Source organism: Dendropsophus ebraccatus, chromosome 1, assembly GCF_027789765.1.
Source record: "Dendropsophus ebraccatus isolate aDenEbr1 chromosome 1, aDenEbr1.pat, whole genome shotgun sequence".
Lineage (NCBI taxonomy): Eukaryota > Metazoa > Chordata > Amphibia > Anura > Hylidae > Dendropsophus > Dendropsophus ebraccatus.
The window spans coordinates 149,689,311-149,715,176 of record NC_091454.1 but is presented as its reverse complement, the minus strand read 5'-3'; the positions used below and the strand labels follow the sequence as shown (position 1 = coordinate 149,715,176).

The window sequence follows — 25,866 nt, the reverse complement described above, 5'->3', positions numbered from 1 at the left end:
GTGGACATTACCATACACCCCACAGGCATCAAAATGATAAAATAATATATGCCCGTTCATTAAAGCGACTCTATACCCACAATCTGACCCCCCCCCCCCCCAAACAGCTTGTACCTTCAGATAGCCACTTTTAATCCAAGATCTGTCCTGTGGTTCGTTCAGCAGGTGATGCAGTTATTGTCCTAAAAAACTACTTTTAAACTAGCAGCCCTGTGCCCAACGTCCGGGGCTTAGATTGTGTATGCATTAGGCTGGCAAAACCTTTCTGTCCCTCCTCCCCGCCCTCCTCATCATTAGAAATAATCCAGGCAGATTGTCTCCTATTCCCCACCTGTGTCAGCACGGCACATGGGCTGGATCGTTAAGGCACCTGTGCAATGTTCAGACAGGAGAAAATGTTCCAGTGGCATTCCTAATAAGGAAGAGGGTGGGGAGGAGGGACAGAGAGGTTGTGCCAGCCTAATGCATACACAATCTAAGCCCCGGCCGTTGGGCACGGGGCTGCAAGTTTAAAAGTTATTTTTTAGGACAATAACTGCATCACCTGCCGAACGCACCCGAGGACAGATCTTGGATTAAAAGCAGCTATCCAAAAAGGTACAAGTAGTTTGGGGGGATTGTGGGTACAGAGTCGCTTTAAATACATACATCAATCATACCAAACAAAGCCACCAACATGTAAAATTAATATGATCATCCTATGACAATGGTATCTGTCAAGGGGTGGTGTATATATATGGCAGCAGGTGAACAGTAAGCTCTAGAAGTTGATGTGTTAAAAATAGAAGAAATGGGCAAGGGTAAGCATCTGAGGAACAAGGATGAGGCGAGCCACACTGTGATGGCTAAAAGACTGGATCAGAGAATCCCAACATGACCCCTAGTATGTTCCTAGTATCAAAGATTAGTGCGTACCAACACTGAGGAATGGCCATTGAACCAGCATGCGGGTCAAGGGCACCTACGACTCTTCTCATCTGATCCCACTAAAGAGCTATTGTATTATAAACTATTACAGAAGTAATGCTTATTATGTTGTCAGAACTCACAGTGCATTTTGGCTTGCTGCATATGTGGGCTGCCTGGGGGTATGTTCACACTACAGAATCGACAAGGAATTTTGTGCGGAGTTCGTGCTGCAGACACCGCTTGAAATTTTGCCTGTCCCTTTCGCAAGCACAATCCTTGATATGTCAAATCTTTGGGCGGATGGAGTATTGCGCTTGAGAAATCCCATTGAATCAACGGGACAGGCAGAATTTAAAGCAGACTCAGATTTAAATTCCTCACCGATTCCATAGTGTGAACATACCCTAACAGCCAATTGGTCATTAGGCACACAAAGGAGGAGACTCAATTTTCACACATAGTGTTGAATTAGCATTAATAAGCAAAATTTTGCAGTGAATTGTGCAATTTGTGGTAAAATAGTGCTATTCCATCAAAATCACAGCAAAAATAGTCATATCTTACACAATTTACAGCAAAATAATGCTAATTAACGCTAATTAAACCCTACTCTTATGTGCTTACTTCGGATTTAAGGCCCTATTGTCTCCTGCCTGCTCATCTGATGATTGCTGACTTAACATGGCAAAAAATAATCTTCTGTTAGTCTCACATCTTCTTAAGTAATAGGATGTGTGTGGCCATTGGCAGATTAATGTTATGTCCACACAAACAATATAGTGATTGTTCATGCAGCCATGGCCACAGGACTATTGAGCCGTGTAGTATGCTCTGGAAAGGAGTGCAGACATAGGAGAATAGCGCTTATTTACAGCACAGTTTGACTTTTACTTGGTTATGTTTTGTATGGCTGGGTTTGACATGCTATCAAAATACTTAGCGCAAAAACACAATACATCTCTCACTATGTGCTTTTTTAATGTTAGGATATTGTAGGGTTTTTTTTTTTTCATGGATCATTAAAATGCAATACTTGTCCTCTGTGCTCTTATTTTTCCAGGTCAAATATGTCCATAGCCTTTAATAAAGACATTTTGATATATTGATATATACAATCACACACAGACCCATCACACACAATATACAAATTTCTATTTCTTTAACTTGCTTGTTCTAACCAACACGTTCATGTATTTTACATCCATATTTTTATGATATTGTTCAATTATTAACCGTGTCTTTTTCTAAATAAACATGAACTTATCCAAAATAGAAAGAAAATAAAAAAGTTTTACGAGTGCAAAATATGACTTCATCTTAAATTGTTATTACATCTACTACATCAATGTCAGAAAACAATAAAAGTGCACAGTATACATTTTTTTCTCATTAATTTTTTTTATTGATACTACTGCAAAATGTTTTAGTGTACCGAAACCAGATAGGAGGAATAAACAATGGGGAAAATCTATGCAGAAAGACAGACAGAAAGACAAAGCAAAATCTACCAGTAATGGGTAATTGTTCTGTTAGCAAAACAAGCACCGAACTAAAAGGCTTAGCAAGTAAACATTGGTCCAAGACAGACAGACAGACAGACAGTAAAGACACATTCTATACAAATGCATATATGTATATACAGACCAATGCATTAGGCTTTATTTACATAAAACTGTAGTTGAAGCAATGGCAGTTTTAAAGTCTCACAAAGAAACCTCATAACGATATTTGTTCATATTTTACATAAAATGGCGAATTGCATAAACAAAGCTGACAAAAGCAATAAAAGTCACTTTTCAGTCTGTCCCGCCAGCAAGATCAAAATGCATACACAGTGTTCTTTTGGCTGATTTTTGTTTTCAGATCATTGTTCTTCCTGTACTGTTAATGGGGTCTGGTGTCTTCCTGTAAAACCTCCTTAGTGTTAATGTGGGTGACTGTACAGTATCAACTGACCTGCAAATGCCTTAGAAATTCGATCTTTCTTCCATTCCCAAGGTTGGTCATACTCTTCTGGAGGCCGTTCATCATCCTGTGGCAGCCTAGACTCCCGTGGCCGCTGACCAGATGACTTTTCACCATCCGATTCTAATCCATTTTCCGATGGTTCATACGGTGTGTCATATAAATGTAAGGGTTTACTAGGCAAATCTTTGGATCCCCTTCTGCGAATTTCTGTACAAACACAGGAAAAAGAAGAAGACATTGACTAGGAGTTTGCTACTTATTAATTCATACTCTTTCCATAGAATAAAAGTTTATGTTAATCTATTCAACTAAAATATATTTAGAAAGTAAAACCTACACCAAATTATTTACTTGAGTTTCTTACTTTATTCCCAAGTGTACATTATGTAAATGGGACCATCAGCATCTCCTGTCTATGGTATTCACTATATAGACCATGCATTATACATTATGAGTTCAGTAGATTACGCTTTTGTGGATAGACAGCCAATTTCCCTACAAAGCCATGTAAGAATATGTTTGTCTGGATTAAAATATAACTAATAGATGCTCAACAAAGACAGGATTTCCTAGTCTGTGTTAAAAGGCTTATGAGATGCTCTCAACTCCTGGGTAGCTACTTCCCTTTTTGTCTCTACGAGGAAAATGGCCGCCCAATAGGGAAAGAGATAGAGAAAGGCCATCTACATGAAAGGCCATCTCCATGAAGCACAATGGCATTAACTGTTCTCTCCATACAGAATAGCGTTACCTAAAACACCCTTTTCTTCTTTGTATATAACATCTATAATACTGTACGATTAGGAATAAGTAATACAGTTTAACCCCTTAGGGACCAAGCCTATTTGAGTTTTCAAAATCTAACATGTCTCACCTTATGCGCTTATAGCTCAGTGATGCTTTAACATATGCTAGCAATTCTGAGATTGTTTTTTGTAACATATGGTACTTTATATTAGTGGCAAAATTTGGTCACTATCTTTTGTGTTTTTTGTGAAAAACATAAAAATATCATGAAAAATTTGCACTTTACAAACTTTGAAATTCTCTGCTTCTAAAAAAAGAAAGTTGTATCACAAATTAGTTACTAGGTCACATTACCAATATGTCCTCTTTATTCTGGCATAATTTCGTAAACATATTTTACTTTTTTAGGGTGTTACGGGGCTTAGAAATGTATCAGCAAATTATCAATTTTTCATGAAATTTCCAAAATTAATTTTTTTAGGGACCAGTTCTTTTTTTAAGTGTTTTTAGGAGGCTTTTATACTTGAAACCCCCATAAATGACCCCATTTTGTAAACTACACTCTAAGGAATTAATCTAGGGGTATTATGAGCATTTTAACCCTACAGGGGCTGGAGGAAAGTATTCACAATTAGGCCGGAAAAAAATGGAAAATAGAAATTTTCAAATAATACGTTTGTTCAGATTAAAGTATCTAATTTTCACAAGTAACAAGAGAGAAAAAACACCCCAAAATTTGTAATGCAGGTCGTCCTGAGTACAATGGTACCCCATATGGGGGCATAAACCACTGTATGGGCACACAGCGGGGCTCAGAAGGGGAGAAGCGCCAATTAGCATTTTCAGTGCAGATTTTGCTGTACAAGTTTTCAGGCGCCAAGTGCGTTTGCAGAGCCCCTGTAGTGCTAGCAGAGTGAAACCCCCCCCATAAGTAACCCCATTTTGGAAATTTAACCCCTCAAAGAATACGTCTTGGGGTGTAGTGAGCATTTTGACCCAACGGGTATAAGAGGAAAGTATTCAAAACTATACAGTAAAAATGAAAAACTAGAATTTTCCCAATAATATGTTTAGTTTGAAATTTCTCAATTTCACAAGGAACAGGAGATAAAAGGCACCCCAAAATCTGTAACACATGTTCTTCCGAGTAGAAAGGTACCCCATATGTGGGCATAAACCACTGTATGGGCACACTGCAGGCCTCAGAAGGAAGGGAGCGCCAATTAGCATTTTCAGTGCAGATTTTGCTGTAGAAGTTTCTGAGCGCCAGGTGCGTTTGCAGAGCCCTTATAGTGTCAGCAGAGTGAAACCCCCCCCATAAGTCACCCCATTTTGGAAAGTGCACCCCTCAAACAATACATCTTGGTGTGAGGTGAGCATTTTGACCCCACAGGTATTAGAGGAAAGTATTCAAATTTAGACAGTAAAAATGAAAAACTAGAATTTTTCCAATAATATGTTTGTTTAGTTTGAAATTTCTCAACATCACGAGGAAAGGGAGAGAAAGTGCACCCCAAAATCTATAGCACAGGTTCTTCTGAGTTCAACAGTAACCCATATGTGGGCATAAACCACTGTATGGGCACACAGCCGGGCTCAGAACGGAAGGAGCGCCAATTAGCATTTGCAGTGCAGTTACAGGTAATCCGGGGCACTTGACTTTTTATCCAGTCAATGATTTTTGGTGACAGGGGACAAAAAGTGCCGGCAGCATTTGGAACAAGTGATCAGTGGTATATAGTATATACCGCTGATCACTTGTACCAGGACCACATCGGCTAGTCCCTGATCATTGCCCCATGCTCTCCGCAACCTCTGGTAGTGGAGAGAATGAGGGTTTGATCTTTTTTTAAGGGTACAAACACACTTGTCATATCCGCAGTGAGTTTCTGGCTGCATATTCGCAGCGAGACTCGCTGAGGATCCCGGCCATGTGTACTCAATGGCAGATAATCTCACAGCAGGGATGTACATCCCTGCTGCGAGTTTGTCCACAGCTCGCCCCGTTAACTCCCCGGCCGCCGGAGACTATACGTCACCTGATCCCCGCTACGGGGCTCCCGACGTCTTCACGGCCTGTTCAGCCAATCAGTGCTGCGGTGGGGAAGCGCACTGATTGGCCGAGCGGGACATGCTGGGAATCAGCGAAGGACCAGATGATGTATAGTCGGGACCAGGTGATGTATAGTCTCCGGTAGTTGGGGGGGTTAACGGGTCGGCCTTTGGACAAACTCGCAGCAGGGTGTACATCCCTGCTGCGAGTTTGTCTGCCATTGAGTACACAGGGCCGGGATGCTCAGCGAGTCTCGCTGCTGATGCGGCAAGTGTGTTTGAACCCTAAGGAATTAATCACTGTGAACACTAAGGTTATTCCGGGGGGGACAGGGGGGGGGCATGTATTCATCTCCTCTCACTGCGGATTAACGGTGTGAGGAGATGAAAGCATGCAGCGCCCGTTACTGGTGGCCGCCGTTATACTGTTAATAATGGCGATAGTCGGTGCAGGGACTGGCCGGGACTGAGCCCGCACTCTGCCCCAACATCTCAGCAACCTCCGGTAGCTGAGAGGTGAGGGCTGCGGGCATTACCGGCGCTGCTGCACTATTCTGCGCCATCGCCATAAAGAGCTGATGGCAGCAGAATAGAGCCCATTAGTGATCGCCGTAAAAATTCATATTGGCGGTCACTAATAACATAATACATGTATTCTCTGGATTGTGTTTAGTGCACTTTTTTTTACACTAGTGTACATTACTGTACACTAGTGTAACACTTCGATTACATTATACAATACACTGTGCTGCTTCTGCAGTACAGTGTATTGTATAATGGGACCATCCTGCTGACAGGCAGTAGCACAGCCACCCCTGTCAGCAGGATGGGTTATCCATGGTAAGCCCGGGGGCCTTCATTAGGCCCCCAGAGTTACCATGGAGACGTCGGGGGACCGTACGTCGCCGCTGGACCTCCGATCACGTAAGTGGACCTGCGGCGCTGTCCGATACACACCAGAACCCGTTAAATGCCGATGTTATGCTTTAACAGCGGCATTTAACGGGTTTAACTGTCCGGAGCGGAGAATCCTCCGCTCCGGGCAGTTACAGGAGGGGGTCAGCTGTCATACTGACCGCCGATCCCCTGCACTGCCGCCGCCGGGCGGCAATTCATTCCGATGCGTACGCCGTTAAAAGGCGTACGCATCGGAATAAAGCCCATTAGTGGCCGCCGTGAAGAGGCAGCACGGCGGTCACTAAGGGGTTAAAGGAGAAGTCCGGCAAAAATTTTTATTAAAATATTGTATTGCCTCCCAAAAGTTATACAAATTACCAATATACACTTAATACAGGAAATACTTATAAAGTGCTATTTCCCTGCACTTACTGCAGCATCAAGGCTTCACTTCCTGGATAAAATGGTGATGTCACGACCCAACTCCCAGAGCTGTGCGGACTGTGGCTGCTGGAGAGGATGATGGCAGAGGGATACTCAGTGTCCCTCCAGTGCCCTGTGTCCCTCTGCCAACATCCTCCTTGGATTAATACACAGGACAAAAACACACATGCAAGAGAGTGGGATTAATTGATTTGTGCTCAATATCCAGTTTGGGTCTAAATAATAACTTTTCTCAATTTTTTTTAAATTGTTGTATATAATTTTTTTTAGACTGGACACTTAGGGGGAGATTTATGAAAGAGTGTAAAATTTAGACTGTTGCAAACTGTCCACAACAACCAATCACAGCTCAGCTTTTAGCTCTGGTAAAAAAAGAAAGAGGAAATTTGATTGGTTATTGTGGACAGTTTGCACCAGTCAAAATTTTTCACCCTTTGATAAATCTCCCCCTAAGTGTAGCACTGACTTATTAGGTAGGGCTTTTTTATTTTGCTATGTGAAGTGCTGTAATATACACAGGCCACAAAGTGAGATGCCGTTAAATTGAGGTAGTAGGACACACTATTCCATTATAGTAAGGGAGTAGAGCATGTGGATTTATTGTTCTGGGGTCCGCTTGTGAAACCATTTGCATCAGGGGGAACACTATGTGATTCCATTATACTGCAGAGGGACGGCGTGAGAGGGCGATTCCATCATATTCAGAAGGCACAGCATGTGCCAGTTATATTCAGGGGCACCATTTGTGGTGGTATAATCTAGAGTATAATATGAGTGGCACTAGGAGAAGACATGAGAAATTACTTAAACAGTAAGTATGGAAGATACACGTGGCAGATGTATTGCACGTTTTTGTGTCAGTCATGTGATTGATCGGGGACTATGAATATGTTTACTTTTTCTACTCCTACAAACACAGTTGATTTTTGCAACAAATGTGCCATGTGAAAACATCCCCTTACAGGTGAAACTTGAATAGCGTGCTTGTAAAGCGGGGCATGGATATATGACCAAAGGCTTTTCAAAGATACCTACTCTCATATAATAGCACAACATCTAAATTTATCTCCAATACTTGCTTCTCAGATATTTTAAGATCATTGAAAGGAATCAATATCCTGTTTATAAAAAAAGAAAAATAATCCTACGCAAATGTTCATATTAAAGCCTTACAAGAACACAAGATGCTTACGGCTTACAAACTAAAGGAACTCCTAAGTCCTGCGGCGCAGATCTATATATACACAGCAGAAACAGCAGTCTTCTGAAGAATGTGAGACTTATTCAGGAGTTAATTTTTTACCTAAAATAATTTCCAGCCACATGCTTTAGAGAAGCTCTGGAATACAGCCAAGGATGATGTGCGCCGCTTGCCAAATACGCCATAATGATCGAATGCTGGGCATTGTCCTATATTGCTTAAAACCAAAACATCAATGACTGAATTGCTCTTGCAATCAGTCTCATCTTGTAACACAAATGTTTGCTTAGGTTTTCTCCCATGCCAGCAATGTATTAACTGGCTATGTGCTTGGTAGATCAATATTATTATGAGATGATCCATCTTCTTCAGCCGCTGTAATAGAGATCTGTCTCCAACCCACACCGAATTCCCGAGAGAACCAAGTGACAAGACACTGTATTCTTACTGCACAGCAACAAAGACACCAGTCAGAGCAAGACAGTGTGCATGACACTTGGGATGCTGTTAAGTTAAAGTCATTGATGTGAAGATGACAAATTATTTTAGCGTGATGTATTAAAATGTTCTAGGATTTCAGGAAAACAGACATTGCCACATGATTAGATGTTATTATTCAAGTGCAGATTGTTTTAATAAATACATGGTCTGATGCATACGGCCCCATACTATAGAGCCATAGACACTCTATTTGGAGTTGTATGGTGTTCTGGGCGGCCCAATTTTAATTGACATTTTCAAGTTTTCAAAAAAATTTGGTATCTTAGAATATCGTGATTTGTCTCTGATTCATTCAGAAAAAAAGTCACTATGCCCGCATATAAAGTCTGTGACTTCCCTGTGCAATTCTGGGATTGCAAAGAGAAATAATACAGCCATGCCTATGAAGTCTGAAGACTTTCCAAATGCACTGTATACACACAGTCCTTCAAAGTCCTTGATGGATTTATGATTGCAGGTCGCACGCAAATTTGCTTTCATAGACCTCAATGCAAATCATGCGTGACTGTGACTTGCTTGCAAGTTCTCTGCGGGTTGGCTTGGCTAGTTTGTAAACAGGATGGATGAGACTTGTTACATAGGCCTAAAGCTGGAGCTCCGGCCATGAAACCAGGAATCACTGTGTCATACTCATACAAGTGAATGGGGTTGTACTGCGAGACCAAAACTGCCAGGAAAACTGCTTTGTATGAGTGAAGGGGTCGTGTAACATGGCGTTTCCTTGTTGCATGATTGGGAATTGCCGAGTAGCCCCAGTCTCACTGATGGAATTGTAAGTAGGGGAGATCCAATATAAGAATCCAACAACAGTTTGACATATTTTAGATCCCCTGAGCTAGCCCTGAAGGCATCCTTTTCAAAGCACACGCACCTTTCCAGCAACCTTTATAGACTATAATTGCAGAACTGACAGGGGTCACTGTGAGGACTGTTCTCACAGATACATGGAAATATTCTCTTTGGGTTTTTACGCAATACAGTAACCTATATCACCTACTGTACTGTAGGCTGGGAGATAAAATTAATATGTAAATGCACCAAATTCACATTAAATGGGTCCAGGATCTAAAAAAAAAAAAAAACAATAATAATCCATAGTAAAAATAATAATATACCTCTTGTCACATTCTAGCACCTTCTGAACCCCTGCTTGTTGCTTCTTTCAAGACAAAATGTCTCTACAGGATCTGCCTGCTCAGCCAATCACTGACTGAGGCTGGTACTGGTGAAAAAACTTTGCTTGGAAGAAGCAACAAGTGGTGAAAAGCAGGGGACCAAAAGGTGCTGGAATGGAAGCTGCACTTCAGGGGCCGCACCGCCAGCAGAACACAAAAATTAGGGATCCCAGAATGGCTCTGTAAAATCTTTTTAAAACTTGTGTCAATATATGCATCCATTTTCTGATGACTTCAAAAGACTACCTTTCACATGTCACAGCTGGATATATGAAAGGTATCATGTGTCCCCTTGCACTAACATTTAACAATGTCAGCAATATGGAAAGTGAATTACAGCTGGCATTCACATGAAAATAGTGGGGGACATTTATCAAGAACTTGGAGCTTATTTTTAGCAAATATTTAGGAGAATATTTTTCAGATGTGACTTTTTTTAATCTGCCTGTTTTGAGTATTCACCCTGAAATTTTAATAGGATTAGCGCCCAATTTATCATTGGCTACTTTTTAAAGACAATTGCACAGGCAGGCACATTGCACTGGTGCAGGTTTACAGCTGATCAGTACCAGGTGAATTTATTTGCACAATTTTTTTTATACTAGTCCTAGTATTTGCACATTTGTTATACTAGTCCTATTTGGCTGGGTAAAAAACAGATGAATACTCTGTAGAAAAATTGCACGTTTTAAACTCAATAGTAAACTGTCTTTTTAGACAAGCAGAGCTATGTCCTCAAGTCCCCATGGTTAGAAAGGATTGTTTTACTATATTCAGGATTAATTCAAATTGATTGTATTGGTAACTGCTAGGTATATCCTATTCTGGCTCACCACTGTTTCTCTCTGTTCACACCGAACTTTTATGGAAAAATTGCTGTTTTCAGCTGCTTTTGCATAACAATTGTCTCTTCCAATGGTTAAAATAAGAGATTTAAATAAAGTGCAAACAAACTTTTAGGAAAAACACATTTTGGGTACTGAAACCAGACATTTTTAGGGTGTTCACTATAAAAGAAAAAAAGTAGTTTTTTTTTTTTAATTCCCATCCCCAAAAAACACCTCCTATTTTATAGCTTGACAACACTATTTTACTGGCATCTTGCACACGCACTACAGCAATTTCCTGATACTAATTTGTATAGTCTCTGATTATTGATAATGTATTCTTCTTCTAGCCAATGTGATTAAAAAGCTCAGCACTGCTTCCTCCCCCAGTATGCAATGTCTGCAGACTTCTCATGATGGATTTCATCATTATGTATAACAGCAGGATGACAGATAGTGGTCTCTAACTAAAGCTTTTAATCACTCAGAGTGTTCATGAAATAGTCACTCCAATTAAGGCCCCTGTGATGGAGAAAACAACAACATAGTATCCCTGAGGTATATTCCACATGTGGGCACGTCAGCAAGTCTACTTCATTTAACCAAATTGAGCATTTAGTGTCCATTTCCTTGAGGTGGTTAAATAGGTCCTTAAAGGTAATGGCCAACTTTAATTCTTCCTGAAGCTACCACGAGACTCTAAGGTCATGATGTAAGGCTTCAATTTTGTTTAAGACCAAAATATTAAGCTATCCAAAATATGGCCCACAAATATATTTATATACATGTATATTTTCTGCAACTCCCTTATTGTTGGGGCTAAAATGCTGTAAATTGATCAATTCACTTGGACAACCAAAACAGTATTAACCTTACCAACCCTCTGCTGCCGGTTCCCTGGGTCCTGCTCAGACTCACACCCTGGGCCCAGTCTACATTCTGGGAGCACAAATGCATATATAAAAAGTACCAGGTGTCTGCCTGACCTAAAAGCTATCTAACAGTGTCAGCAGGTTGGAACGTGAATTACAGCTGACAGATTCCCTTTAAAATGAGTACAATTGCTGGCTACAACATTGACCCAAGTCAGCCAATGGTTGGTTGTGCAAACATTTTCCTTTTCTTGCGATGGGGACAAAGGTGATGGAAATCAACGAGAACACTGGTAACATCACAATTTTTTATTTTTGCTATGCCCCTGTGTTTATTTTATGGCTACAAAACCATTCCACCCTATTCTTGAGATTTGGGTTTAAATATTTGATTGACCACCTGTATCTTTCACTTAGTAGTCAGGTCAGACTCATGCACCCTGAGCCTAGCATTCACAACTCTTTTTGAAAAAAAATTTCATGCTCACCTGACTTTTTATGGGTCAGAGTGTTCAGGACCCTGCCTGATCAATAGAAGGAGCAAGAGACAATTGGTGCACACTTCTTTCCCCGGTCTGTGTCTGCAACCTAAAAGACCTAAAAGACTTTCATTGAAAGTCCATCTAGGTCACAAAACCTTTGACATGTAATAGGAAAAAAGCTACGACGGTGATGAAGTATTCACAAATTTACTGTGTGAGTGGGTACAGACACGACGTTTTGCCCACTAGGATATCAGTTAGGATTTCTATTATGATTTATGGGCCATCTAGTCCGAGATTGATGGCCTCCTGCTTGCATCGGATCCACTTGCAATTACCTGGGTACCAAAGGTGCTGTTGGACTGTCTCTCTAACATGTACATTTTTTTTTATTTTAAAGCACCTACTGAATAATATTTGTAGCTTGCCCTTTTTACTGAAATGTACCTTTCTCTATTAGAGTACATAGTACTTCTCGTTTTGTAAAAAGATTAAAATTATATGTAATATTCCATCTTTAATCTACTTATATACTTTTTGATGCTTTTTTTTCTTCAATACTAAACACTAATCCCTTAATGTGGATGTTCATATTTGACATTAATTCTCAAGCTTGTAAGATATCCATCACCCTTTGCATTTCTAGTAGGATGGCGTGTATGCCGCTTATCCATCTAAATTATATGGCATGCCGTTCTAGAAATCTAATGAAACGATAGAAATTCATTTCCACTTGTTGTCATTCAGAGTCTCAAAAACAAAGTCTTCATTTCTCATTTCTTTGAATGTCAACTATATTAAATGCTTTATCTAATAGAGATGTCATGTCATGCATGAGCTCCAGCTACTCTACCGAAGGACTAAAGCCTGAAAATTCAGACTGAAAATAATCCGCACAGTATGGAAAATTGGGAGCGTGCCAGACCCATCAAACCTCTTATCAGACTGGTATGGGTTATAGGACAGTAGGTGGTGTATGAAACACAGCAGTTATAAATGAGAATGACTGACAGAGCCCAACAAGTAGTGTAGAAAACAAACAGCATTCAGTACCTATGGTTATGGAAATAAGACATCTGAAATAGAAGACCAGCTCGGGACTCGTCGGGTTTCTATTTCTGTGTATTGTACACCTATATTTCCAAGTGTGACTACAGAATATTTCTGTCTTTTCCCAATAAATCATAAGGTTTCACAGAATCTCCTTGCAGTGGATGTCATACTGAAAAGGACTGTTCGAACATGCCATGTTGCGGTCACAGGTTACCCTTGTTGCAAGAATAATAGAGATGACTACAGAGGTACAACATGCACTGTGGGGGAGATTTATAAAAGTGTGTAAATATACACCTGGTGTAAACTGCCCACAGCAACCAATCATCTCAGCTTTCAGACCTGGTAAAATAAAAGCTGAGCTGTGATTGGTTGCTGTGGGCAGTTTACACCAGGTGTATATTTACACACTTTTATAAATCTCCCTATGTGTTAGTATATATAGAGCAACTACAGATACAACTTTGTGCATGGATGATTATTACTAATTACTATCATTAATGATTATTAATGTCTTCTCGTATAATGGGTATTTCGATCAGAGTTTAATTTCTTCTGTCGGGGCTGCAGCTGTATTAGTTTATTTTTTTTTCTTTTAAAGTTTATTGGAAACTACCTTTTTAGACATATGCTTACAGCTGCCCACTAACAAACCCCTACCCTTTGGCTCTCAACAGATGTTCCCTCTTTGGAATCCTAGGAATTAAAAATTAGCTTTCATTTTGATCTCACTACATGATTATTATAAGATGATAATGATTGGGGTAGAACAAAACATTTCCAGTTAGTTTCTTTTTCTTTAAAAAAAAATATTACTTAGAAGTTACCAAATAGAGTATAGTTTCCATTATTTATTAAAGATTAGAGCATTATGGCAATCTCAGTAAGAAATCTATTCAGAGATATTATGGGAAGTCATACTATACATATTTTACACCTACAGTAATTCTAACTTTCACACCAAAGTCATTCTGTTAATGGATTATGGGAATTTCCACTTTTTCTGCTCCTAGTAATGCAACATTCTACAGCAAAGTATAAATCAGCATCTGGCCTCACAGCCTGCTTGTCTGATCACTCTCAGTCATTTCACACCAAGCATTCACAGGGATATTAGTGCAGAATAAATGCATAGAGGCAACATCAGATACAACTGCATATAAGGTCATCTGGATCATAAAGTAACAGGTAGGCACTACTTTTGGTAAGAACACAGTTTACAGAATCCAAGAATGTAGCACATCTAGTATGCCATGCTTGTCTAGTTGGCAGTAATGAGATGCAACACTTGAAAGTGCCCACTGCTCAAACAACATCTGCCAGAAACTCACAGGCAGGGAATGAAGAGGAGCGCAGCTCACAGACCACTGTTCCAGTGAGAGTACCAAGGCAGCACAGGAATTAAAGTATACAGAGACAAGTGGAGAGCTAAGTGGCAGAACTACAATATATTTACATATGAGTGAATAGAATGCGATTTATATTCTCATTTCAACTAAGGTTAATAATACTGGAGAAGATTATCAGGGTTTGCCGGGACTCATTAAGCATTTGTCAAATGTTGTCAAGCTTCTAAAAACACCATTTGTTACCAACAAAGTCCTATTTGCTAAAGTATATGATCTCTAAAAGCATATTTTGTATTAGAGATTTATAAATTAATTTCCACCACTTACCTACTTTAAACCCAACAGTTTATATAGATACTTGGTTGTATGCACAAGGTGAACACAGAAGGGGCTATATAATTTCTTACATCTTCTATAAAAAAAAAAAGCATAGAGTTATGGCTACAAAATGCATGGATTCAACCCCTGTAAGCATACTGCAAAGCCCTAAGAGAACACCACATATATCCCCACCATTTCTATATTGTTAGCGAGTCGGTCACTACGGTTGTATCCATGTTTTCCAGGAATCCCTAGGGCTGCATCCAACTTTTCCAGCCACCAGGAGACCAATGCAAAGGGTTTAGCTTCAGACGAACCCAACCTTTCGGCACGTTCACTACTGCTGAGTAGTCAGTCAGAAAGCATCAATCCCATCTCTGGCATATAAACAAGTTTTCCAAATCCCTTCAATTACAATCGGACCATTTCATTGGTGGTATAAAGTATTCTTGACTCAGCTGATGAGATGTTGGATACTTTAAGTAGTAGACAAGGAAAGCCATCATGTCTTGCCGCTTCACATACTTCCCTCATGGGCAGATGAACTTGACCATTAAACTCTTAAGAAGGTCAAACCAATAACATTTTCTGAGCTTGTTTTATAGGCAAACATTTTTAACAATCAATTTGAGAGAACCAAAAAACGATTGTGAGGTAGCAGACCTCTGTATCACATATAGCGGTGCTGCTTCCAAACTAAGATCATTGATTTTATGCGCTTGAATGCACCCAATTTGTCAACTACCCTGAGCAACACTGTCACTGAGCCGAGCTCTCAGCATGACTAGCAAAGGCTGTGCACACCAGGAGCCAAAGGTGGCTGCTTAGTGACATGGTACAAGCAAGAATATTTCTGCAAATATCTCACAGCACTCCAAGTATCATGCAAACAACTTAAAGGTTATTAATAATCCAGGTTTCTGTCCTACCAGACCTTTCTCCCTACAAGAGAATCTGTGGAACGACAAGGTAATATTAATAAATGATAAAGTGACTGGATATGGCCAGTGAGCAGGTTTCATAGACTATCAGCCATTTTTATGCTGTATAATATTGTCATACATTAAGTTGCAGACTGTCATTGTATAGCAATTTGCTAATATACACTTCCCACATTGTATATACAATTGCTTTATCATTTATTGATAGGTTGTCATTCCACATCATTTCCCTATTTTAGACACACAAAATGTTCATGGGAAACCAGTTAATGCTTTGCGTTATCCTTAGTCAGATTAGAAGCCAGGACCCTATGCTAACCACTGAGCCACTGCACCGTTCTACTATATATAAAGGTCCATTACACCATGGGACCACCACAATGGGGACATGACTGTACCTAAGACTCAGGTAATGTTCACACATGGTCTTAAAAAATAAATAAATAATAGCCGTTATTTTCAGTCTTCAATAATTTCCATTGAAGTCTATGAAAACAATGGTTGTTAGTTCACATAATGCATAGAATAATGGCCTCTGTTTGTAGCAACCATAAAGTTAATGTTCAGGACATTTATTTGCGGCCGTTATTTAGCGAGCAGCTGTTATTTTAAGTTGTTCACACAGTTTTTTGTTATTTTTTAAAGTCCTTTAACTGTCTTTTTAACAAAAAAATTAATGGACCTTTTAAAACAGCCAAACTTTTTTTTTTCTGCTTTCCTGATTCTTCTTTTTCTTTTACCAGTCTGCCCGATCCTCCCTCAGAATGGGGTGGTGGGAGGGTTTTAAGGGTATTAAAAATGTGATTACTATGGGACATGGCATTGATGAGTGTATAACAATGATAGAGCGTTTTGATATGGTATATTGTTGTTGATTAAAAAAATTTTTAAATTTTTTTTAACCCTTAGGCGACCCTGGACGTACCCGTACGACAGGGCCACCTCCCTGCGTTCAGAGCGGGGGCCGCGCTGTGAACCGCCGCGATCCCGGGTGCCGCATGTAGCCCGGAATCGCAGCTATTAGCGGGCACGGTGTGATCGCCGTGCCCGCTAATCAGGTAATCGGAGGCAACTGTCAAAGATGACAGCTGCCTCCGATTACCGGCTGCAGATGATCGGTGGTGGTATAGTAAGGAGATCGCTCCTCCGGGACAGCGATCTCTGTACCTGCTGCCGGCCAGGGACCGCTCCAAGATGGCACCGTCCCCGGCTCGGCACTCGTTTGTTTTCGGCTGCAGCAGCCGAAAGCAAACGAGTGCCGATCTCATTGATCTTTGCTGTATAACTATACAGCAAAGATCTCAATGAGAGATCTGAGTGCATATACTAGAAGTCCCCCAGGGGGGCTTCTAGTATATGTGTAAAAGTAAAAATAAAAGTATTGTTATAAGTAAAAAGCCCCCACCCCTAATAAAAGTCTGAATAAATAAAATAAATAAATAAATTAACGTTTGCTATCGCCGCGTCCGTAATCGCCCAAACTATTAATCACATTCCTGATCTCACACGGTAAATGGCGTAAGCGCAAAAAAATCCCAATGTGCAAAAACAAAAAGCGATCAAAAAGTCGCATATGCGCAATCAAGGTACCGATAGAAAGTAAACATCATGGCGCAAAAAAATGACACCTAACACAGCCCTTATAGACCAAAGGATAAAAGCGCTATAAGCCTGGGAATAGAGCGATTTTAAGGAACATATATTTGTTAACAATGGTTTGAATTTTTTACCGGCCATCAGATAAAAGAAAAAGTTATACATGTTATATATCGTTTTAATCGTAACAACTTGAGGAACATATATAACAAGTCAGTTTTACCCCAGGGCGAACGGCGTAAAAACACAAATAAAAGAAATGCGTTTTTTTTTTGTTTTTTTTTTCAATTTCACCACACTTTGAATTTTTTTCTGGTTTTGCAGTATACTTTATGCAAAAATTCAGCCTGTCATTGCAAAGTACAATTAGTGGCGCAAAAAATAAGGGCTCATGTGGGTTTCTAGGTGAAAAAATGCAAGTGCTATGGCCTTTTAAACACAAGGAGGAAAAATCGAAAATGCAAAAATTTAAATTGGCCGGGTCCTCTAAGGGTTAAAATAGCCACACCCACACTTAAATAATGTACCAACAGTCCCCATTGCAAGGACAATTGCCAAAGTATGTTAAAATAATGGCAATTGTTTTGAGTATCAAATAACGGCCGTTGAAAATAGTTGTGTAAAAGAGTTTCCTACTCTGCATCGGAACCCGAGTCTTTTGGACTCCTTTTACTGATTCATAATAAGACCAATGAACATACTCAACAAAATGCCTTCGGAAACTATCCTGGTTACTATGGTTTCTTTCTTTTATTAACGCTATAAAAACTTGCCTTAAATTGCAGGTCTATGCAAAGAGTTAGTTGTTTAACATTTTTAAGTGGTTCTTTTAAATATAGGTAAGCAGCAGAACATTTTAAACAATTTACTTTGTTTAAGTATTGTATTACCTAATAGTTAAAAAGATGTAAAACCAATACCAACCCAAGCTTTTATAAATGGATTTTAGAATACAATTTTCTCCCACAAACAGAACTACCTTCCTAAATGGCCCTTTAAATGATGCAGGAAGTCAGCTCGGGCAAACTTTTTCATTTTAAATTTTACTGCCTTCTTAAGATTCCTTCAATGCCTCATTGATCAGTCCAAGAAAAAGTCAGTTTATTGAAACAGCTTAGGGAATAAGAAACTCATTACGTCTATATAGGAAAATGGCCATCACAATTTTCCTGTAATGGAGATGTGTGGAGTTGCCATTACAAAAATAAGTAAAAGGAGCAAGGAATTGAAAAAGCATTGCTAGAAAAAAAAAAAAAAAACTCCCGGGGGAACAAACTGACAAGAAATGTTACATATAGGGGCCAGAGAGCCCATTCCAGAAGCTAAATAGTTTCTCGGTGCCCTTGGCAGAGCTTTAGTTGCCCCCTAACTGCTGCACCTGACTGATCGTGCTCTTCCTTGAATGCATCATGGGCAGTTTCCCTACTCTTTCAAAGCTACAATTCCCATCATGCCTGGGTGGTGGAAATTGTAGTTTTGCAGCAGCACGTTCCCCTTCCCTGACTTTTAGTATCAGATTGTCATATCATATAAATGTGTACATTTCCTGTAATCATTTGAACCAATATGTAAAAATAGAGATGTAAATGGACATGGTATGCATAGCGAGGTCTATAACACTCTCACCCCCTATAATGTGCCTGCACTTACACTCAGCTATACACACTGCTGCTATAATGTACCTGCACTTACACTCAGCCAGTCACACTGCTGTATGGAGAAATTTTTGTCACTGTTCTCCTGCACAGCTCTGTGATTCTCACTTCTTCATTGGTCCATGCTGACCACCACCTTCCCCATTGTGATCATGTGACCACACAGACCTCTGACAGCAGCCTGCTTCTCTATTCTAGCATCTGCAGTTCCATCCCGTTCTTTTACATTATACACCACATGCTATACTGTACAGTAACTTATAATATGACATTCAGCTGTTTCTAAAGGTTTGTTTAATTTGTTTTACATATTTAAGATATAAAATCATGTTTAACCAATTGTCTGCATTTCAATTATTTGTTATGGGAAAATTAGCTTTGGTTCAAGAGTGATTTGGATTCCGGAATGAATTATGCTCGTAATCCAAGGCACCATTGTATTCTGAAAATAGTAGGTAGGTTCCTTTAAGTACCAACCCAGATGTCTCCTCTGGCTAAGCTGTTAGACTGAATATAAATTAAAGGCAGATAAGCCAAAATAATTTCTCAAAATTAGATCAGACCACTCAAGGACGAGCAAGGAGCAGCAATAATGTCTCACTGGCCTTGGTTGGCAACCTGTTCCATCCACTTCAGCATTTCCAGATGGCTTATTTATGCCTATGAACACAAGGGACCATTAACCTCTTCAATGTTGAGGAAAATTGTGCAGATCAGGAATGTGCTAAAGTGTACATTAGCCATAAATTAAGATGACCGTAGAAACACATTTCAATTAAGATAGCCCACAGTGCTTGCTTAGCAGAAATTATTATAAAAGGATACATTTTATGGCCCATACACCCAATATGTTATATACCTAAAGTGTTAATGCACGCACAAATTGTGCACAATAAATAAAAAGATATTTTATCATTTACATCCATCTGCAAAATGCCTTGAAGAGAAACTCCAGTGAAAACAGATCCTTCTAAACATTCATAAGGGAATCCTTCACACTCTAGTGAATATGCCTTGCCAGGAGGTTTTAGTTATCCCTAAGTATGGCAACAGGTGACCATGCTGGATCTGCACAAGGCTATGTATGTTGGCATAGTCACCGTCTGTTTAGCAGATGTGCTGGTATAGAGAGTGCCATCATTACCTACTCCACTGTGCAGAACATAGCCACCAGTGACTAGCAATGTGTGGGGAGGCTGGTGGTAGTGAAACATGTAGGAGTAGATATTTCAAGGGTGCGCCCCTGGCGTACAGTAGGGTGAAGGCACAGATTCACTGGCCATAACCTCAGCTCACCTGAAGGGCGAGCAGAGGGGGCCTCCTGCTGCTCCAGATTTAACATGATTTATGCCCACTCACAGGTGTAAATCATCATACTGTACAAGTCTACAATGGCTCCTGATGAGAAGATGTAGATTCGATCTGCAATGCCTGCGCCAAAGGCACAGGCCTCTTAGTAAATCCGGCCGCGGAAAAGGCGGATGGGCTTCATTTACGACTGGCGTACTTGTATGCCAGTCTTGACAATTGTCCCCCCTTAATGTCTACCTGCCAAAGGATTTTGACGGGCTGACAGCATAAAACTACTGGGTTCCACATCAGCTTATCTATCAGCAGGAATAACTTCATAAATTATAATGCCAGCATAATGACAACCAAACATAGTGCAGCATGTGCTAATAACAAGGCTATATAGAGTATTTATTCGTAAGTGGTTAGGTAATAATAATAATAATAATAATAATAATAATAATAATAATAATAATTAATAATAATATATAGATTGTAAGCCCTCGCAGACAGGGTCCTATTCCCCATGTACCAGTCTGCTATTTGCCTTCATGTAATGTGTTTTATCTTGTGTTGTTTCTGCTCGCCACCTGTATAGCGCTCTGGAATTAAGTGCACTTTATAAATAAATAATAATAAAAATAATAATAAAAATAATAATAATAATAATAATAATAATAATAATAATAATAATAATAATAATACCCCACCTCAACCAATGGCTGGCTGGGCGGTAGGGACCAGGAAAAGGTATACACTGCCATAAACTCCTATAATGGGCATGCAGGTGTCAGGACTGAACCCCAGAACAATGTAAGGAAGGAAGGAAGGGAGGGAAGGGCTATTCTGAAAGCCCCTCCTCCTCCCTTTACCGGTCTGTAGCCGACTTCCTCATACTGCCACTCACTCTCAGGTCCAGTTTTGGAACCATGAGACAAGTAGGTTACAGGATCACTGTGTGATGCTGCCACCTGCTTGCCACAATAATTATTTCTTACATAATGCCAAATAACAAATTGGAATTTTCTGATACCGAGCCACTCCGCTCTTAAGCAGCTGAACTGGCTGCACAGGCATGATGTCTTCACCGTCCTCAGTGATCCTTTCCAAATGATGTTTTATAACGCACTGAAATGCATTGAAGAATTCTTTATTTAATATGAAACCATTATACTGTATAAGCCTTAGTTTGAGGAAAAGCTAGTGTCCTAGTTAAATGACCCCATCACATCACCTGGGACTGTAGGAGAGACATCCGTTATGAGACTGAAGGCCTGTATCCTCTGTGTAATGGATATTGGTCAGTAACCAATGCAGGAAGGTACTTTTAGTGGTTTGTAATAATCAACATTTCTGGACAGGACTGCAGAGCTCAGATTTTAGTGCAGTCCTCCTTCCGCTGTAATATAATGGCACACAATTTACCATGCAAATGCTCTACAGGTGACCAAACGTAATTCATTCTGGACATAAATCTGTCATTTTCTGCAGCGTTCAGCACAAGACAATAAATGATGACTTTCAGAACATGATTTGATTAGAACAGCAGAATGGTAATGTGTGTACATTTGTTCTAGCAAGGTTTCGGAGATATGCCATTTGTTCTCCTGGATTGAAACACCATATGGTCTATTCTTCAGAGACCAAACATTAAAGAAATGTTCATGCATAAATTCATAGCTGCAACTAAACATCAAGTGTGAGAGTGACTGGAGATATACCTGCAGCTTAACCAGCTGGCCAGGCAAGAAGCTTCAACTTAATGGAGTTGTTAGGGCTTTGTGGTGTTGGGTGAATTATGAAGGTTAACAACTGTGTACATCAGGGAACGCGTGTGTGCATACACAAGAGTTATTTCAAGCTTCCAAATGTGTAACAGGACGCTGGTTGACCTCAGGGAGATCAACCAAAACACCGCAGAGACACCATCTCGTGTCTCAACGTCAGTGTATTCTAGGACACTGCCCCCTGGGAAATCAAATATGCAAAAGAACACTGCAGAGACACCATCACACGTCCCAACGTCAGTGAACTAGCCAGACCTTCCCTCCGGTAAGGAACAACCAAGCCAAAGGCGTTATCCAGTCAAGGAAACCACCTCAGCAAGGTATCCATCTACAGACAGCTGTTTCGGGGGTTTTGCCCCTCATCAGTGTGGAGTAGGTTTCTGGCTAGTGGGAACAATGACTAGTAAGTGCATGCAAAAGGACACTGATTGACCTCAGGGAGATCAACCAAAACACCGCAGAGACACCATCACGTGTCTCTATGTCAGTGTATTCTAGAACATTGTCCCCTGGGAAATCAAATATGCAAAAGAACACTGCAGAGACACCATCACGTCTCAACGTCAGTGAACTAGCCACACCTTCCCTCCGGGAAGGAATAACCAAGCCAAAGGTGTTATCCAGTCAAGGAAACCACCTCAAAACCCCGAAACAGCTGTCTGTGGATGGATACCTTGCTGGGGTGGTTTACTTGACTGGATAACGCCTTTGGCTTGGTTGTTCCTTCCCGGAGGGAAGGTCTGGCTAGTTCACTGACGTTGAGACATGTGATGGTGTCTCTGCAGTGTTCTTTTGCATCCAAATGTGTAACAGCTTCACACAACTTTTATGCATCTTTAACAACACAGGACTCTCCAGAAGTGGCATACTGGTGCCCCTCAGGCCCCAGTGCCACGGTGGGACATGCAACACTTTCAGTAGGACTGTAATTAGCTTGCTACTGAGAATCATTAGTACAAATGCACATATTAAAGAGAAAGAACGTCATAAAAAATTAGGGATATTTGGCTTGTGGGCAAAATTTATGGAAAACCTAAGAAGACTACACAATAGTTATATATCATTAAGGGTGCCTTCACACTTACCGGATCCGCATCAGATTTCACACTGCAAGTTTGCAGCGAATCCATGTACTGTGAACGTCTATGGGGGTTACATATCTGTAGCAGAATGTTCATGCCGTAAGCCGGCCCCTTTAACCCCGGCCGCCCGCAGCCTCGGCCCGAAGCATACATTACCTGCTTGGCGCGGCTGCAGTGAAGTTCTTGGCTCCCCTCGCTCCCCATCAGCCAATCAGTGCTGCCGTATACTGATTGGCTGATGGGGAGCGAGGGAAGGCAGGAGCTTCACACAGCCGCAGAGCAGGTAATGTATGTTGCGGGCCGGGGCGGCAGGGCGGTGGGGGTAAAAGGGACTGGGTCACATACAGGCAGCAGAATGAAAATTTCGCTGTGTATATGGGACCAAATCAGCTTCACACTACCAGGATTCACAGCAGATTTCGCTGCAAACTCTCAGCGTGAAATCTGCTGCAGATCCGATACGTGTGAAGGCACCCTAAAGTAGAGCATTTAAGTAGAAGCATGCAAATGCGATTTCCTCATCTCAAAATATGTATTGAAATTGTAGTGGGTATACCCCAACAAAAAAAATTTAATCGTCAACTTGTAATGTAACCATGACCATCAAATACAACTTGACAACAATGTCTCATGCTGTTCACAAATGAACTTTTTGTCTGCTCAGGCATGGCATCCCACTCTTTTTGAAGGGTGCCCTTCAGGTCATTGAGCAGAGCAAGTTGTGCCGAAAGTAAAGAAACCTTGAACAGCTGGATGTGTGCATTCAAAAGTTTAGAGAAGCTAAAGCTTTGGCTGCCAGGCATGATGGGAATTGTAGTTTTGCAACAGCTGGAGGTTTGAAGGTTCCCCACCCCGGCTCTATAACATGAAGTCTGCAGATTGGACTGTGTTTTCAATGTAATAGGTTTGCTTTTACAAATATATTATATATAAACTTTTTAAACATTTCCAGCGTATGGGAAAATGTCCTGTAGATTTCATATAAAACAGAAGGGATTGATGTAGACATCGACCATTTCATTAACAGTTCTCAAACTCCTGTTTTCCTTATTCTTATCTTTAATTCAGTAAAGAAGCCTTACGGCAGGCAGTTTTATGGACTATAGCCGAGAAGCAGACTGGATGAAAGGAGAAATGGAACAGATTTAAGTACAAAGAGCCAATGACAAAAGTACAAGGAGAAAAACACACTTCACAAATGGATGCCAAGTACTAATTTCCCCTTTGGGCTTTGTGCTTGCCTGTACAAATCTACGAGAGGACATTACAAAGAGATAGTGAGAGAAATACGCTATAAATCAGAGTCATCTGCTTGGAGAATGGAGTTAATGCGAAGTGGCTCTTCTGCTTTCATTCAACCTCACATATTGTTTGAGCAAATTCTTGTCACAGAAGATGCAGAAGCTTATTTTATGTGTTGCGTGGTGTACAGGCATACCTGTGCAAACAATGCAACTATGAGCTGGGGACATGTGTGAAGTCTGGCCAAGATAATTTTTTTGTTAATATGCCTAGTGTATCCATTTTCTTTAAAACACAGGTGGCCAGATCTGCTCCTGGTCTTATTTGAGATCCTCAACAAAGAGCCCAAAATCAATGCACAGTTAGGACCCCTTTACGCAGCCCGACTGACAGCAGCAAATTAGCGTCTATGAGCGAGATTGTGGGTCACTGGCAAGACCTTTATAAAAGTTTAAATAATCGTGCAACTGTTCTGAGTGACATCACAAAGTTTCACTACGGAATCTCGAGAGGACCAAATTCCATCCAACACATTTCAGCGTAACCTTACACCTTTGTCAGGGATCCCCGGCGAAGGAGTACGGTTGTGCTGAAATGCGTTGGTTGGAATTTTGGTCCTCTCAAGACTCCATAGTGAAGCTTTAAGATGTCACTCAGAACACTCTCAGAATGCCAAAGCTGGTTGAAGCCCACATCTTAGATATTTCCTATTGGAGCTCAGATCTATAACTGGACTTCTACCATAACTAGATCTACCAACCAATAACTGTAGGCCAGTATACCCAGTTTCATACTGGGACTATAAAAAAAGAAAAAAAAATACAACAGAACATTCTTTTCCAGTTGAAAATTTAGTAGGATACAAAATACACTGCTGTCATTGTAATTTTGTGATGTTTGCATGTATTGTTACATGAAATGGAAATATTGTTTCTTGTGAAAATAAATCTTTAACTGGTATACTAATAGGTCTCTCTCTAATATATCTTTGTAGATAAATCTTTTCTGACTGGTGGCATCAAGACGACAAGGATAGGAGATGACAGACAGAATTTTCAACGCTGCATGATTCCTTTATAGGGCCACGATGCAGCGATGACCTAAGAGATGGGATTGTCATCCACTGAACATAAAAAGTGGTCCCTGAAGATATAAGAAAGGCGGCCGAGAGCCGGGAGAATACATAACCCAGTGACCTTATGTCTGACACTTTTCACATTGAACAGATAAAAATAATAGAAAAGCATCTTAAGGGAAATGACATGTAAAGAATTTCTATACCATTACTGTTCGTGTCCAGATAATTGTGCTACCTCCTGTGATAGCTTGCCTCAGAACAGAAGGGATGTTACTGCTAAGAACATGCATTCACAGCTTTATGTTTACTGCCCATTTTTATTTTGCTTTATTACACTGTTTCATTAACCTGCATTGAATATTAGAAAACCATTTGCAGAAATTTCCTGATCATCTGT

At 40.3% G+C, this 25,866-nt stretch overlaps 1 protein-coding gene across 4 annotated transcripts in view; it reads right to left on the bottom strand.

The window, feature by feature from the left end:
- The window catches only part of SHF (Src homology 2 domain containing F), a 197,183-nt gene that overhangs the window by 98,154 nt on the left and 73,163 nt on the right, over positions 1-25,866 (bottom strand). For all 4 annotated transcript variants that reach the window (XM_069981899.1, XM_069981909.1, XM_069981904.1 and 1 more), the window contains exon 3: positions 2,866-3,084. In XM_069981899.1, the coding sequence (XP_069838000.1) occupies positions 2,866-3,084 (219 nt within the window). The remainder of the gene's footprint in view (positions 1-2,865; positions 3,085-25,866) is intronic.